Source organism: Pyrus communis, chromosome 5 (genome assembly GCF_041283825.1).
Source record: "Pyrus communis isolate YQ-2024b chromosome 5, ASM4128382v1, whole genome shotgun sequence".
NCBI lineage: Eukaryota > Viridiplantae > Streptophyta > Magnoliopsida > Rosales > Rosaceae > Pyrus > Pyrus communis.
Genome location: NC_142569.1, coordinates 11,833,566 through 11,851,140, shown reverse-complemented (window position 1 = coordinate 11,851,140; position 17,575 = coordinate 11,833,566). Strand labels below are relative to the sequence as shown.

General features: G+C 36.9%; 1 protein-coding gene and 1 long non-coding RNA gene across 7 annotated transcripts; both read left to right on the top strand.

Annotated features, from left to right (window-relative positions):
- Positions 1–2,748: 2,748 nt before the first annotated feature.
- On the top strand, positions 2,749–10,446 carry LOC137726174 (uncharacterized). Of its 6 annotated transcripts, none has more exons than XM_088694313.1 (20): positions 2,749–2,964; positions 3,372–3,947; positions 4,311–4,511; positions 4,614–4,697; positions 4,818–4,877; positions 5,687–5,731; positions 5,859–6,058; positions 6,174–6,668; positions 6,746–6,835; positions 7,060–7,156; positions 7,260–7,439; positions 7,522–7,611; positions 7,928–7,990; positions 8,084–8,158; positions 8,288–8,338; positions 8,915–8,992; positions 9,300–9,434; positions 9,570–9,677; positions 9,776–9,841; positions 9,949–10,446. In XM_088694313.1, exons 2-20 carry the CDS (start codon positions 3,600–3,602, stop codon positions 10,021–10,023), a joined length of 2,541 nt encoding a protein of 846 aa, XP_088550439.1. In that variant the 5' UTR covers positions 2,749–2,964; positions 3,372–3,599; the 3' UTR covers positions 10,024–10,446. The 6 variants fall into 6 exon arrangements, 4 of the variants coding, with proteins under 4 accessions (XP_088550439.1, XP_088550437.1, XP_088550436.1 ...); XM_088694311.1 differs by having other exon boundaries at positions 8,270–8,338; XM_088694310.1 differs by having other exon boundaries at positions 2,756–2,964; positions 3,253–3,947; positions 8,270–8,338.
- A 904-nt stretch (positions 10,447–11,350) lies between these two features.
- Positions 11,351–15,127, top strand: LOC148696771 (uncharacterized). The gene is made up of 2 exons (XR_015962612.1): positions 11,351–11,780; positions 14,542–15,127. It is a non-coding gene; the product is annotated as an uncharacterized LOC148696771 (long non-coding RNA).
- The last annotated feature ends 2,448 nt before the right edge of the window (positions 15,128–17,575 follow it).

Sequence of the window (17,575 nt, the reverse complement as noted above, 5' to 3'; positions counted from 1 at the left end):
GTATGATTGTAAGCCTGCTAAAGTTGCCCAATTGGAGGGATCTGGTTTGTATACGTGTGACCGCACAAACACGTGAATCGTACGTCCGACATCTATGTTTATTCTACGTACAAATTTACTACAAAACTCAAAGATACGAGTGTATTGCGTAGACAATCGGTGGGCTGGGCTGCATAATGGATTCCTAATTGCTCCCAATTCATGAACTTTCAGTTCCCATCTCCCAACCATAGAAGTTAAAGCGAAGTTAAATCACATTATTGTTAGCTCCATTACGAAACTTAGTTCATTCCCACCCCTGTAAATAACATCGTTTGTTAAAAAAAAAAAAAATTCTCCAAAAAAAAGAGTTGGATTCCATTTTTCATGTGGCCTCTACACAGTCTTCTTTTAATATCTTAGTATACATAAAAATAATTCGTAATTGAAATCAAACTCCTTTTTATCATTTTGATTACGATGCGTAAACCTACCTAAATGTAAATGAGTAAAATATATTTAGCTACCCCCTTATTGTTCATGGGCGGTGGATCGGGTGGGGATCGACGCATGATTAAAATTAAAATTAAAATTAATCCGCGTAGGTAGTAGGTTCAATGCTTAATCATTCTTTTTAATCACTAATTAACTTTTGTTTATGAGGATCTTTCCCGTAAAGTCTCCTCGACTCACTTGTCTTTGTAATCAAAGGTTCCGGAATCGCGCGCCAAAAGACGATTTTAATAAACAAGTACCGAGAAAAAGGCACGTGCTGATCTGTACAACCTAGGAGGATTTCCCGCGACTAATTATTAATATATTTTATTTAAATCGGGGCATATTCGACGGTCAGGATCGGACAACACCATCGCATCGCAACGGCTTTTCGATATCCGGACCCACTACATTGACAGTTTTGTCTGGTGGAAGTGGGGTACTTTCTGCATGCGACACGTTGGATGTCAAAGTCAAAATACACTTTCTCGGTATTGGAAATTATTGCAATTATGATACTTTCCACTTTTTTTTTATAATTGCGTTTTAGGCCTTGAGGTTTCTGATAATATCATAAACACACCCATTAAGACAATCCAACACTTGCATTTAGATTTGACATGAAAATATATGTGTATGACATATGAGAAAGTAAGAGCATTTTTAAAGGAGATATTAAAAATAATATATTAAAATTTTATTTGATGGTTGATGTTATAAATTGAATACAAGTGCTATATTTTCTTTTTTCCAAGGATATGTCAAATATTTATATTATTATTTTGTTGGGCCTAGAGTTACATTAGCTATGAAAAAATAATCAAAATTAATTTTATTTTTTATTCTATTGGTTGTAATGGGACTTATGCATTAAAGAATTAAATTAAATATATTTGACTCCTTCTTTGTTTGTTACCAAAAAATACAGCTAGAGGGCAACGAGTCAAATGACTCAACTGCCACATCATACATGACAAATTCATTGGAGAACACTTGAATATCTTTTAATCTTCTTTGGCATATTTAACATCTCCTTTAGAGATGGTGTAAAACTTCCTTTTTCAACTTATTGCGTCCTCAGTTCAAATTCTCATCTCCCTTTAAAATGGTGTAGAGTAAAAATATTGCTTCTATTAAAAAAAAATGTATGCTAGTATAATATTATTTAAGAGAACATTCTTTGTGGTTATTGTTTCGTTGAAAGTTGTCCCTTGTTACAACAAAATAGATAGTTGGGAAGTACTTGTGCCACATTTTTTTTATAGTTAAGTATAGTCGAAGCAGCCACTCAGTATACGGTCTGGTGGTATTCCTCTTTACTATAAAGTAAAAGGTATTGGGTTCGAATCTCATGGATGACGATTTCAATACCAAATCAGGCTCCCCATTATGTGGCTTAGCTTAACTCTCCCTCCTCTTAATGTAAAAATATCGATGTACTAAAAAAATATATATATATAGTCGAAGCAGTGATAGTAAATAAATAAATGAGTTAGAATAAAGTCAAGTGAAGAATTCAGCTCTCTTTCATTGTAGCTAAAAGTATTTGCTTGATATTATGTATTTGTGGTCTCGTAAGAGTCATAACTTACCAAGAATAAATCATGTAACTTTTCTCTATGTATTAGAGTGAAAAAAACCACACATAATTTTCTAAGCCTACTGCTCATCGATATTAGTTTCACATAATTTGTACTAGGTCGATTCCATTTTAGCAACCTACCTTTTTCTTTGTTTTATAGGAATAAAGAGTTTTATTGAATTACTATAAGATAATATATAAATGGTACAACGGGTAGCCAAATAATTAATCAAATTCAAATGTGAAAATCATAAATAAAACTATAATCTTAATAAAAGACTCGTTCTCTAAAATTAATTTCAAAGTACAAACAAAAAAGAAACAAAAGAGAACATAAAACAGTTTCTTAAAAAGTAACTTGAAAAGTTAAAGAATGATTCATTTTTCTATGTTTAATAGTTTAAGACGAATATTAAATCTGTATTTTACATGATATATCATTAATTTAACGATAGATAGCTCGTCATAGACTGTTACCTTTTTTAGAGGAAAAAAAAGCTAGGACACGAGTCTTCCATTTTAGCAACATGTGCCACATGTCATGAAAGTGGCAAGTGAGGAATGCAAAAGCATGGATAATATATAGTTAATTATAATATTGTTCATAATTTCAATACCTTTTTTTTATACCATTTAAAATGTCTGGATGGTGCAATAGGGAAATATGTAAAAATCAAGGGGTGGTTTCTGATATTCTCCGAGTTTCGATTTCTACCTGAGTTGTCCTTCTCCCTTGTGTTTGTGTCTTAACTTCCGCCCCTTGCTCTCACAGACCTCTTCCTAAATAAATAATTCCACTCCTCTCTTTTCATACAACCCCATTCCAAATTTAGCAACTCTCTCTCTCTCTCCCCCTCCCTCCCTCCTCAATCTGAAGAACAATACATTTGAAACCAAAGAAAAAAGAGGTACTAATATTTCTCAAATCCCAGTCTGATATGATTTTTTATTTATTCATTTTTTCTTATTAATTTGCATCATTGTATTTAATTTTCTCATGCCAGTTACCATCCAATATGCCCCTTCATCTTCTGTTTCAGTTACAAATCAATGAAACCATGATACCATTTTCACAAATTTTGAAATACATTTGAATTCATAAATGCTTGATTTTTTTGCCCTTACATTTCTCCGCATTAATATTGTGTTTATATCAAATTTTGTGTTTTGCTTCATATTCTGTTGGGATTTTTCAGGGTGCATATTGTTTGCCTGATTAAAAAGTTCAAAACTTGCATGCAAAATAGTGGAGTTTATGTCACAAGGACATAAATTTGTGGATCTTTTGAGTAGATTGAATGCTTCTGTGATGCAGGTTTTCGCGAAATCGAGGATCAAACACATTTAAGGAGAGAATCGTTTCGGATTTTGTGTTTTTTTTTGCATCTGGGCCTTGTTATTGTGTGTTGGCATGTTCTCGGAGTTAGAAGAAGTAGTGAAATGGGTTGAATGTATGCTGGTTTGGGATTTTTTAAGCAATGGAGCGATGGAGTATTAATTCGGTGAAATGAGCATTTTACGAAGATGAGATAAGGGTTTTAAAATGGAGGGTAAAGAAGATGCTGAAGCATACGAAGAGCAGCCTCCGTCGCGTATTCAGGTTTTGCAGGAAATATCTGAGGAGGCACTTGAAGTGGCAGGGGAAACACTGCAAAATGTGGTCCCGGGTAATTCGAGCATGCCACCTTTGGCACCGGGGCATAGGCGCTCCCGAAGTGAAATTGTAACTACGGGACACAGACGGAGCAATAGCTTCCAGAAATTGAAAAATCAGATGCAGAGGGCGTGGAGATGGGGTGGAAATTCGCGGGATGATTTGCGGTTGGCTTTCAATCCTGAGGTTTTGGCAAACCAAAAACGCCAGTGGTATCAGCTTCACTCCAAATCAAAGGTACTCTTTCTATGGGACTGCTTGATACATTGTTACTTACACAAAAAGGAAAAGAGAAAACCGAACTTTATTACTCGAGAATTTCATGCTATCGAGTAATAGTAAATTCAGTGGGTTTATACTATTGTGTAAGAAAGTTACCTTTTTCGGATACTTTGTACATGAATATAGATATAGGATTTTTGATTGCATAGTTAGACATCGAAACTGGAAAAAGCAAATGATTAAATGTATCGATCCATATGAAAATCTTGGAACCGGTTTCCCTGATGATGCTTGAATGTTATTGCTTAAAAAAGCTCTGTTCTTGATCGGTTTAATTGTCTGTCTAATTAACTAAAGTTTATGTTTATGATATTCTAGGGCCATATAAGATATACCGAGCCAACTTCACTCTTTGAGCATTTTATTATTGCGGGCCTTCATCCGGATGCTAACCTTGAAACTGTGGAGGATGCATTTGTTAAAAGAAAGAAATGGGAGATGGAGATGATAAACTCTGGAATTGTTGACCTTAAATTGCTACAGCAGCGGGGACCTCCAATTCCTACATTAGAACCTCAGGTTGAGTGTATAACTGCATAAGAAGTTCCCAGGGACTTTGTTTTCTCTTCTGGCATGCAATGATAATTTATATGTTTCCTGAATGTTTTACTGGACCTACAGATACTTTTCAAATATCCTCCTGGGAAGCGTCTAGATATGCGTTTGAAAGATTTAGCTTCCTTTTGTTTTCCTGGAGGGGTTAAGGTTTGATGTTGCTTCTTTTCCACAATTCTAAGTTCAATCATTAAACTTGTATTCATTTAACAGTTCTGTTGTATTGATGTAATTCTATGTGGTTCTCATATGTGGATTGTCACATTACAGGCACGGTTAATGGAGAAGACTCCATCACTAAGTGATTTAAATCAAGTTGTTTACGGACAGGTACATGGAAATGTCTCTTGTAATCTATGACATGTATATTCCTCTCACGTTTGCAATTTGTCTTTGTTTTATCTTGTGAATTAACACAACTTCTTGCATGTTGGATGGTTTGAACTTGCCTCTTTCACAGTTTTGTCGTAGCAGGGTTTGTGTTCACAATCTAGGTACTAATAACAAAATACCATAAATACTATATGAGAAAAATAGAGCCTTTAGCCTTTTCATCGGCTTTTCGTTATACTTTGCTATCTGCATTTTCTTTTTCTACAAAGATAACCATGTGAAAAACAAAAGAATACGAAGTGTAACTGGTAATGACCAACGGAGAAATAGGTGCCACAAAATTACCTTTTCCTTTTTATTCTTCCTCACTCTTATACCAGCATCTAGAGCTAAACAGTTAGGAAATGAGCCAACAACGTGCAGTCCATGTCCATCTTGCACGTGGAAAGGCAAACATATATGTAGATGGAGAAACGTCGGTTTAGCCCCAACCTACACTTTTAAAACTAATAAAGAAGTATGGTAACAAGGATATAGGTTTCGAACATGAGACCTCTGGGAGATACAGCTCTGATATTACCATTGAAAGTCAGAAGATAAAACAAGATCGATCTTGTTTTAAAATGTGTTTTAAGTTTATTAGTTTAATCAGTCATGTGTAGGCTGGGGAAATCATTGGAGCCATCTCCATTTAGAGTTTGCAGATTGATTTGCCACTTTATGTTTCATCTCATTATTGTTAATGTTATATAAAATATATAAATATAAAACACAGATTGCACTCTAATTACGGGTATTCTCGACAGGAGCATTTAGGAAAAGATGATTTATCATTTATTTTCTCACTCAAGGTATCTTATGCCTTTTTTTTTTTTTTTATCCCCCTTGAAGATTTTTACTACCTTTGTTACTTCAGTGTGCTATTTACATATGTTTGTAGCACACACGGTCACTAAAAAGGTAATACCCTTTGATCAGGTGGCAGACAATGCAACACTTTATGGTGTTTGCCTACACGTGTCAGAAATTGTTCAGAGGCCTCCTGCTATCTTAGGCATCTCATCACCTAATTCTCATTCGATGGGAGGACTCTTCCGATTTTTGGTTTCTGCGCCTCGATGCTACTGTGTGCTATCCAGAGTTCCTTTTTTTGAGTTACACTACGAGATGCTGAATAGGTGAGATGTAGTTTTAGTTTCTCTTTAACTTGTGAGTATCTCATATACATTTCAAAATCTTCTTTATCCTTGTAAAAATCAATGCATTTCACCGCTTTTACTTACTTGGATGCAGTATCGTTCAACAGGAGCGTCTGAAGCGAATAACACAATTTGCTAGTGAAATGGCCCTTGCTGATTTTGTCCCTACATTGCCCAATGTACAAGATAATGATGATGAGTCCCCTGAGAGGGAGTCTTTTGATAATTGGATGGGCTCTGCAATACCAGTTGACAGTCCAATTGCCCTTACAGCTGCTGGTGCAGGAATTAGACCGGATGCTGAGACTCCACCTTCTTCACTCAAGATATGGGAACCGCAGTCCCCTGAAAGTGTCTCTGCTAGCGAGAGTTCAGATTTTAGTCAAGTACGGTATTTAGACAAGGATGGTAGAAAGGATTCACAATGTTCTGATGACTATGGTTTTGAGGTCTCAGAAACTCATTCGGAAACTTCAGAAAGAATATGCGGAAGCTATGGAAATAACCATACTTTTTCAGAGGTTGGGACATCTTTCTCCTCCAGAAATCGCACGTTTGAGAGTCCTGGGAGTGCTCAATCTCTATTTAGGTGGTAAATACATTGCTAATTATTTGATTTGTCATTTTGTGCCTTAAAAACATAAATGAATTGATTTCTTTTTTCAGAAATGGCCATACTTCTCCAGAGGTTGGGACATCTTTCTCATCCAGGAACCGCACATTGGAGCGTCTTGGCAGTTCTGAATCTTTATTCAGGTGGTAAATATATGGCTATCTTACGTTTGATTTATCATTTTATGCTTAAGACATAAATTAATAGGTTTTTTTAATATGCGCTGTTATATGAGATTAAGTAGTACTTGAAATAGCTCTGTTATTGTTTCTCTCTTAATTATTTATGTCACGTAAAATTACTTGATGGTTCTCGCCCTTGTTACCATATACGTACAACTTCAATAATCCATTATTATCTTTGGCAGTCCAGCTAGAAGCATGGTATCGGAGGATGAAGATGATGACCTTTTCTCGACTTGTGAGAAAGAGTTTGGTGATGAACTGATAATGGAATGGGCTAGGGTGAGTTTATCGACACTGTCAATCTCACTCATTTTATTTTTCCCCATAAGTGATAATTTTATTTCCGTTTGACAGTTATTTTTGTATCAACTCTCTATGATAGGAGAACAAGAACGATTTGTTACAGATTGTTTGTGGTTTTCATGCTCTGCCTCTCCCACAACGAGGAAGTGAATTATCCTTTCTACCTCTTGAACATCTTCAAGCTACTGATTATAGGCGACCTCCAGTAGCTGCTCTTGGTTTTGATGAGAATAGTTTAGATTCATTTCAGGATCCTGGGGTATTTCTTAGGCCTCTTTCTCTCTCTCTAAATTTTATTGTATTCTTTAGTATTGACTCTACCTTACTTCACTTGGTTAAAGGTCAATGTTATGCTAGCTGCTGCTGAAGAAGCGCTTGCACTATCAATATGGACAACTGCAACAATCTGCCGAGTTCTCTCCCTTGAAAGTGTAAGCTCAGTTGTTTGGCTTGAGTCCAGCTGTGTTAAGATTGTAAATGGCTTTTACCATTTGGTCCAGATTTATTTTAAGCAATATTTATTCACATCATGTGACGTAATGGTTTTACATTTTTCCTTTGATTCAAGTCTACTGTGAGACTGAAAGTTTTAAATCCTGTACCGCCACTGAAAGTTCTAACCTAACTGCATATTGCCATGTGGGCTCACTTTTCTCCTTGGAAAAAGAGTCTCTTTTTCTCCCTCACCCCCTTTATAGTAAATATTGTTGTCTACTCTTGGTGATTCATTGGGGGTGTTTTTTCCAGATTTTATCATTGCTTACGGGAGTATTACTGGAAAAACAAGTGGTAATAGTGTGTCCGAATCTGGTAAGTAATTGTTTGTGTTGGAGTTACGTGCATCAATCCTAAGAGCACTTTTTATTTTCAGAGTTTGAACATTTGACACTTCAATCAATGCAGGGTGTGCTATCAGCTACAGTATTATCTCTCATTCCCATGATTCGTCCATTTCAATGGCAGAGTTTAATGCTTCCTGTAAGTTCGATATTATTGCTGAATGTAAAATATTTGCTTATAGGTATAACCTTGTTAATTATTTAAGCGATATCATTGATGACGTCCTGAAATGTATGTTTTTTCTCTAAGTTTCTTAAATATCTTCAGGTTCTACCAGGGAAAATGCTTGACTTTCTTGACGCCCCAGTTCCATTTATTGTGAGTTTTGTTTCATTTTTATAGTTGTATTTGTATAAATGTATTGCATCGTATTACTTTCTCTCGGACCCAATGTTCGACATTCTAGGATTCACTCTCTTCCAAGTGAGGTGCTAAAACTATGCTAGTATGTGCGATTAACTTTAAGGCTTGATCAAACGCAGTTCCTTGCTTTGCTTGGATATTCTGTATTCACAAAGCCAGAATTCTAAATGGGATGTCATCTCCAAATTCATATATTTCTTAGGCAGTTACAACATTCTGCATACAATTTTTCTCTTTAATTAGTTTAGTTTACGTATTACTCAGTCAGTCAGTCTTGAATGTTTGTTTTTGATCAGCATGTACTATTTATGAACTAGGCTCTAAGTGAAGTGGTAGAACTCTTATGATGGTCTTAATTCTCGGAATTCTATTTTGTGCCTAAATGTTATTACTTTCTGGTATATATAGGAAATCCTAATTTTATTGCCAGACAATTCATGTTCCAAGTTCTAGCTCAAATTTCGAGGGTTGTAAGAAAACTACCGTCATTAGTTCTAGTTTAATTTTCTTTGTGCTCTTATCATATGACAGACTGGGATACAACAGGTTCCTGCAGACCTGAAGAGGAAAACATCGGATACTGTTCAAGTTAATGTGCAAAAGGATCAGGTTTCTTTTATTCTCATTTAGTTTTTTCCGCTATTTTTTCCTTACCAATGGCTTATAAAGAGGTAGATGGTCTCTAGAACACTATGGAAGATCTTTGCACTCCCGCATGTTCGAGTTTGAATCAAGCAATGAATTCTAGAATACCTTTTTCCTTTTAGGGTTATCTCTTCAGAACTACAGAATGCTAAGTTTTTCTCGATGCCACCTTGGAGGAATTACGTCGTCTTTTACAGTTTTCAGTAATTTCCTGCACTTTGTCATATTAAGAATAACGAGTGTACTTACTGTTACTTTGTTGTTCGTGCAGGTGAAAATGTGTCATTTGCCGTCACTTCCAAGACATAAAGATCTAGCCACTGAATTAGGGCCCATCCATGCTAGACTGTCACGTGAAGGTTCATTTGCTAAAAAGCATCCTGTATATAGGTGCAACGAAGTGCAGGTTTACTGTCATACTTGCATGCTTACTGCTTCTGCTTGTGATTCTGCTGGATTTACACTTGGAAACTTCATATTAGCGGTTCGACACTTTTACTAGTTGTGAATGCGAAATATATATTGTTCCTACACGTTTCAGGTCGAAGCTGCAGGTCAATTTTTGGAAGTCATGAAGAACTACATGGAGTCACTTTGTTCAGATCTAAGGTCTTACACAATAACAAGTGTACAATCAAACAGTGACAGGGTAGAGAAACTAACACCGTAGTTTCTATATTCCTAAAAGTCCTCAGGGCACCTGGTTTGTTAACTTTTTGACATGTAAATCTTTTACGGCCCTTTCAGGTTTCTTTACTTCTTAAAGAGAGCTTTATCGATTCCTTTCCTAGCAAGGACAGGCAATTTATCAAGGTAACTTGCAATCCTCTCTAAACTTCTCTTGGATGTTTCGTTTGTACCCTGAAGCCATTATTTTGTCACCCGTCTTTTGTTTCATTTGCAATTTGCGGCTTGTGCAGTTGTTTGTGGACACGCAGATGTTCACTGTTCTATCCGACTCTCGTTTGTCAAGCTTTGAGAACGGTGGCTTCTAAGTGAAACCTGATACAGAAGTTGAACGAACACATCATTGCAAGATTACGAGTTACAAGTCAAGGATTTGGTCTCAAGGGTAATGGCTTCTCCAACTGCTAGTGAATTACGAGGCGCAAGTAAATTGGAGTGAAGGAGTGAATGGCTTCCGACCCTGTTGGTGAATGGCCTGCCAAAGGAAATTTTGTCAACCTAACATGGTTTGGGAGCCTCTCCCTGTCCCTGCAAACTGCTAGCTAAAGCCTGCAGAAATTACGAATTGTAACATAAAATTATAGTCCAAAGTGCAAAATATCCACACCAACATGTATTGCATTGCACACCCATAGGATCACAATCCCGATATTTTATGGGGTTATGATGTTCGACCTGACGAAGTTTTGTATCTTTTCGAAAATTTTGTAAATTTCGTTCATAGTAATGAAGATCCTGCCTCTGATGTCAATAGACAAAACGTAGAAAAAAATCATAGTGCTTAAGGTTTGTACACAAATTTGAGCACGGTGGGGTTGGGCCGCGGGCGAATAGACTAAGATTCCTATGACAGAATAGTGTTTGTCTCAGACAAAGTGACATGCTCATATTTGAAGTAAGAGAATACATGATAGCATACATGTTGGAGACTACAACTATATGTGCTTTGGTTGACCAAAATAGTGGAAGTAATGAATGAATCCCTTCTTCATTACTGTGTGAACCACTGGATTTTCGAATCCAATATTTGTATCATTTGAGACTATGTCAGAAAGAGGATACTTGACGACTGCTACTTTAGCAACTTATCTATAGCGATCAACAATCATTATCATCTAAAGGGGTGTGTTTAAGAAAGCGGTCGAGTCTAGTAGGATTGGCATGAATGCTTAGGGAAAGCAGTTTGTCATTACACCACATTTAAGGTAGCTCATTGGCTGGCCAACGTTCACATAAAAGATGAGAACATGTGTGAAATCCCGTTCCTGGATTTCACTATTTCAAACTACGTATTTGTATTAAGGAGATATCATTTTATATTATTTTTGAGAATTTATAATTAAATCTAGATTTTAATTAAACTAATTTCAAAGTTTGAATTTGGTTCAGTAATCATTAAAATTCGTGGATTTTGCAGGGTCACACTAAGTATAATTGGATAGAGTTCGATACCACGAGCTTATAGGCGAAAACCGTTCGCGAATCAGAGTTGAAACGAAGAAATTAGAGATGTTTTAATTTAAAAAAAAAAAAAAAAAAAAAAAAAAGGGCTGGATGCTGCCAGATGGCAGCAAAAGAGAGGGGAAGATAAGAGATGCGGGAGAGAAAAGGAGGGGAGGGATGGCCAATCATGAAGGAGAACAAGGAGGGAAAAGAGGGGAAAGGAGAGAGACCCGCCCATTCCGGATCCTATGTGACCTGCCGACCCGACCCGATTTTAGATCTCTATTCCAGCAACCTTTGACGACGGTGCCAAAAGTCTCCTCACTTCAAACCCAATCAACCTGTTACTTTAATTCCACCTGTGAATTACCATGTTTGACAAACGAAGCATGAGAACCTCGCAGACTCGTCGAAACCCTAGAGCAATTAGCTCCATTTCCGGCAACAATCACGGTGGCGCACCACCTGGGGTTGGTAGCCCTCCCTTGCAGAAGTAAAACCCGACAACAATTACTGTCATTGGACCTTCGACGGAGGAGCGGCGAGGTTCGAAAATTTCCGGCCACCCGGCGGATTGAGGGCGATTTCAGGCGTTTTCCGGCCGAATTGGACTTTGTCCCAGGTATGAAAATTACTCCCCTCATTGAGATCTATATGCCTGTAAAATTTGATAATAATTTAAAATAATTGAATTTTTCGACAAGTCGGGACGGCCAGCCGCCACCTCGTGTGGCGGCGTGTGGGCCGAGATCCCATCTGACCATCCTAGGCTAAATTTGATGCCCCGATTCCAGATTTGACATCCGTGTAGTGAAATTTCGATGTTTTAATATAGTTTCATAATTGACCGCCTAGTTGGCCGTCGTTTGACTATTATATAAATTGACGATCCGACTGTTAGATCGGCACTAAACTTTAATGCGTTATAGAACATAATATTCGAGGATGTTAGGAATTGACGGATCGGGAATCCAAGGTACGGATCTTTAAGTTTGTAAAACTAATTGTTGACCACCACTTGAACTTGAGATTAGCGGAGATCCGACCGTCAAATCGTGATGAGATTTTAATATGTTGTTCTACAAGCATAATGTGGTCCTTAGGAAGTTACGGGTCCAAAATATGATGTGCGAATCTTTCGGATTAAATTATTAGGTTGTGGAACCCACCTTTGACTGATAGTTAACTTTTGGTGAATAGGACTTGAATCATTTGAATTACTAAAAATTAGTATTACTAGAGACTCAGTGAGGCTTATCTTTCGGATTAAATTATTAGGTTGTGGAACCCACCTTTGACTGAGAGTTAACTTTTGGTGAATAGGACTTGAATCATTTGAATTACTAAAAATTAGTATTACTAGAGACTCAGTGAGGCTTACTTGTCTCGGTGAGTGACTTTAATATACGTGGTATGGTTATTACCCTGTTTTCCTATATTTGTATCCTGTGTGGATATGGCTTGGTTTTATAAATATGTTTTCTGTTATAATGTGGTTTTTATAATTGGCCATTGATGTGTTTTTATTAAATGTGATTTGATTCATGGATTGGAAATATTTGTGAAAAAGTGATTTGAAGTGCATATTGAAATGTTTGTTAAACTGAGGGCTAGTAAAGGACCGTATCCCTAGTGTCACGAGGTTAGGTGACACCGAGTCTACACCATGTAGCAGTGGTACATGGATGGTCCTGCTTGTTTAATCAGCGATAGGGGACCATACTATTTATGGATCGCGCTTGGTTAATCCGCGATGTGTGGTCACTGCCTAACAGTTCCGTAGGTGTGACTCTGCATGGTTAATCCGTAATGGGGGTCACTACCTATTTGGGTATCTTGGTCCTGCTTGGTTAATCCACGATAGGGGTCCATATTTTCTATAGATCGTGCTTGGTTAATCTACGATAGGTGATCCTTATATCTTTGGTATAGCTACACACACACACACACACACACACACACACACTCTTAGGGGTGATCATGCTTGGTTAATCCGCGATAGGTGATCACTGCCTAACAGATGCGAAGGAGTGACTCTGCTTGGTTAATTTGCGATAGGGGGTCATTGCCTACTTGGTTACTGCAGGGGTGGTTCTGCTTGGTTAATCCGCGATAGGGGGCCACTTCCTGTTTGGTTACTTATGTAGGCTTCGGCCGAACTGCGTCCCTTTAGCCCTAGATTTTAGTATATTTGTGAATGATAGTTTTTAAGAATCTTTGTGGTTTAAATTGGAAAAGTCGTTGGATGTCTGGGTGACTCCTTCGAAGTTTTTAGAGACTTGATTGTGTTTTCATAATTACAAACTTATATTTGAGGTTTATAAACTGTGATCGATGGTCTTTCTTTTTATTGATTATCACAAGTATATTGATTGATTAACATAGTTAAAGTTAAAATCGTGCATCTTTGATTCATGAATGGATTAATTGACGGGATTGTGGAATGACGTTGGATATAATTGTTAGTAATATGATTAAATTAGTTAATGAATGTGACTAGAGGAAAATATTGTGCTTGGTTGATTCTTTGATATGTTACATGCTTTGGATTGTGATATTATGTTGAAAACATAGTGATTTTATGATTGATGGAATGAAAATCTTGAATTTCATGTGGGTTCGTTATGTAGCTTGAATCAATGAATTCGTGCTTGTCAAGTCCAAATAATTGATTGAAGAATGATACGCTTTCCTATTAAAACGTATTGGAATAAGTGTCGGAGTGTAGTAAATGATGAACTATGAATGAGTTGATCCCTATTTAAGGTACGTAGGCAGTCTAACGAGGAGGTTAGATGCAGTTATAAAGTATACGAAAAATACTATGAAATTCGAATCTTGAGCTATGTTTTGTACATATCCCGGAGACGGGGTATGATAGATATACGGATACTTGATGACGTCACGTGTCGATTTTGGACGTATGTCGGGATTGGGGCGTGGCAACATGAGTACATATAATGCTTGAGGGACAAAGAAATTTCTTTCATGAGGAATTAAGAATATACTGTCGGTGTTTTGTGAAAACAGTCTAGGGTATAGACGAAACGCTTTCGAGATAACCTCTTCAATGCAAGAGTTAAATGTTTTCTGTTCTATGATGTCCATGTTTTCGTAGGGCCGCGCCATAATCCATTCTTAGTGAACGTCAGAATGTTGGGATGATGAAAAGTGACTGAATGTGTGGATACCTTTCCTATTTGGGTGAGTGGGAGATGTTAGTTTTATTTGACGTAGTTAAACAATATAATCGACTCAAATAGGAGGTGGATTATGATAATATGTATTTGGTAAATTTTTTTAATTGTTTATTAATTGAAGGATATGGAATATGCTTGGTAAATCATTCTCGATTTCTAACTTTTATATCATGCATGTCTCAGGTGGGCGTCGGGAGGGCATTTATGCTGAGAGACTTAGGTCAAGTGTTTATATAGCAACTAGACTGAGATTCCTATGACATAATAGTGTTTGTTTCAGACAAAGTGACATGCTCATATTTGAAGTAAGAGAATACATGATAGCATACATGTTGGAGACTACAACATATGTGCTTTAGTCAACCAAAATAGTGGAATTAATGAATGAATCCCTTCTTCATTACTGTGTGAGCCATTGGATTTTCGAATCCAATATTTGTACCCTTCGGGACTAAGTCAGAAAGAGGATACTTGACGACTGCTACTTTAGCAACTTATCTATGACGATCAACAATCATTATCATCTAAAGGAGTGTGTTTAAGAAAGCGGTCAAGTCTAGTAGGATTGGTATGAATGTTTAGGGAAAGCAGTTTGTCATTACATCACATTTAAGGTAGGCTCATTAATTGGCCAACGTTCACATAAAAGACGAGAACATGAGCACATATAACGCTTGAGGGACAAAGAAATTTCTTTCACGAGGGATTAAGAATGTACTGTCGGTGTTTTGTGAAAACAGTCTAGGGTATCGACGAAACGCTTTCGAGATAACCTCTTCATTGGCTATGCAAGAGTTAAATGTTTTCTGTTCTATGATGTACATGTTTTCGTAGGGTCGCGCCATAATCCTTTCTTTGTGAACGTCAGAATGTTGGGATGATGAAAAGTGACTGAATGTGAGGATACCACTCATATTTGGGTGGGTGGGAGATGTTAGTTTTATTTGACGTAGTAAAACAATAGAATCGACTCAAATAGGAGGGCGATTATGATAATATGTATTTGGTAAATTTTTTTAATTATTTATTAATTGAAGGATATGGAATATGCTTGGTATAGTGGCTTTGGCTTAGCCTCCAAAGCCTCCAACCTAACCCTAGCCAGCCAATTCCAAGCCACATCCGAAAATCCTCAGTGGAATTTCCTCTTCGATCACTACAAATCCCTCGATCGCAAACGCTCGGTTCACCAAGATGGAGGCGGAGACTCAAGGGATAACTCTTCAAACCAACTCTAGGTAGCTAACTCACCACCTTACGTCCCAAACATGTACACGAAAGCCCCAATTCATGTGTGTTCGTAGTTCCTTGCTCGGGACGGTTGTAAGAACAAGACAAAGTTCGACTCAAGGTTTTTCGCTATGTATAATATCTAAATCTTGAGTAATTGTATATGTTGCACGCTCATATATTTCTAACAAAACAAAATTATAACTTAAAAAAATAGAGTTAAAGAAATCAAGTTGAATAATCATAACCCAATTGAAAGAAACTGAAGAGCAAAGAAGTTTTAATGAGAAAATTCTAAAAATTCTGAGTCACAATGATAACCCCAATTGAAGGTAACTGAAGCCCAACTAAAATCATAATCAAAACCCAATAGGAAGTATAGGCAGTCAAACCCCTTTTAACGATGTCGAGTTCATGCAAGGAAAAACCAAAGAAGATCCACTGACCGAGAATTTGGAGGGTATTTTCAAGTAAGTTTGTCGGATAGGATTAGCATTAATTCATATTTGATCTGTTAACTAACAGGTAATCGAATTTGGATCATAAACGGACAATTGGGTGGAAATCACAAACCTATGTCCTACTAATTACACCGGATCCATTGATTGGTCTAGTTAGAGCACCCCTAAAACTTTAAACCCTAACCCTCTTCCTCCCCCCTGCCAACTCTCTCTCACGCATATATAAAGAACACCTAGAAATTACGTATGTTAGGGTTTTAAACACTGTTTCTCGTTGAATTCGCTGTTATAGTGATCATGGCGGTGACAATGGCGAAAGTCCCGTGGGTTGCTAAAGCAGCAAACAGGAACCACATCAAGAGCGGTGTTTCACAACTCATAGTAAGATTGATGGTGTCGGCTTCTCATAGTTATACAACTGTTACTCCATATCACATGCAAGGAACTGACATGGCCAAGAAGGATGAAGAGGAGAAGCAAGATTTGAACTGGCCGTGCAAGGCATTTTGTCCAAAAGAATATATAGAAGATATTCCCGCGCGACATGTTTTACTCATGCGAACAGGTCGGCATCGAGATCTGTCCATTGGATCCCGCCAAGTTTACTGGAAAGAAGAAGGATGCATTGAAAGTTTTTGACCCTTAGGTTAAGGTTCAGAGTCCTTGTGGTTTTTTACAGTTAGGAATGATGATGTTTGTGCTTCTTTTCTGTATGCGAGACTTTGGATGCAGTCATAGCCTTCAATTTATTTTTATTTTTTTTTTGGGGTCAAAGGAGAATTTTATTAAATTCTAATAGAAACGTTTGCATTTTCAGCAAGAATATTAAATAGGAAAGCATATTAAATAGGAAAGCATTCCAATTGAAAGCAACTCCATGCAAGGTAACAACATGAGCAGCGGTATTTCATTTTCGCTTTACAAACAAAAACTGCACATCTCCTAATTGAGACACCAAATAACCAATATCATGGATAAAACACACCAAAGTAGCATCTATAGCTTACTCCCCATTAATCATACTAATTATCACCTGAGAATTAGACTCAATATCCACTGCACCACAACGCATCTCGATACATACCATTAACGTTGCTCGAATCATACTAATTAAAAACCAATAAGCTTCCAATGTTCTTTGATTGGAATCTTATTGGTTTTTAATTTTTTTTTTTATCAAAGTCCTTGATACGCCTAAAATTTTTTTGTATCATTTGGTTTGTAAATTTGGTTTAAAGATTTGGTCTCCCTAGCATTATCGTTATGGTTAAGTTAATTAGCACATGACACTGCATTAAGGTGGTGCACACATTCAGACTTAGTTTAAATGCTATCATACCAACTGAAGATATAGATAATCCTAAATTTTAGGGAGAAATAGAGAATCCTCAACTTTAGGGATTGTATTAACTTAATTACTCTCTTAAGTTTAGGGTAAACCTGGTACAAGAAAGGAAAAAAGACTGCTTACTTTTTTTGTCAAAAAAAAAAAAGAGGAAGTTTTAATGAAAATGGCCTAGCACTAT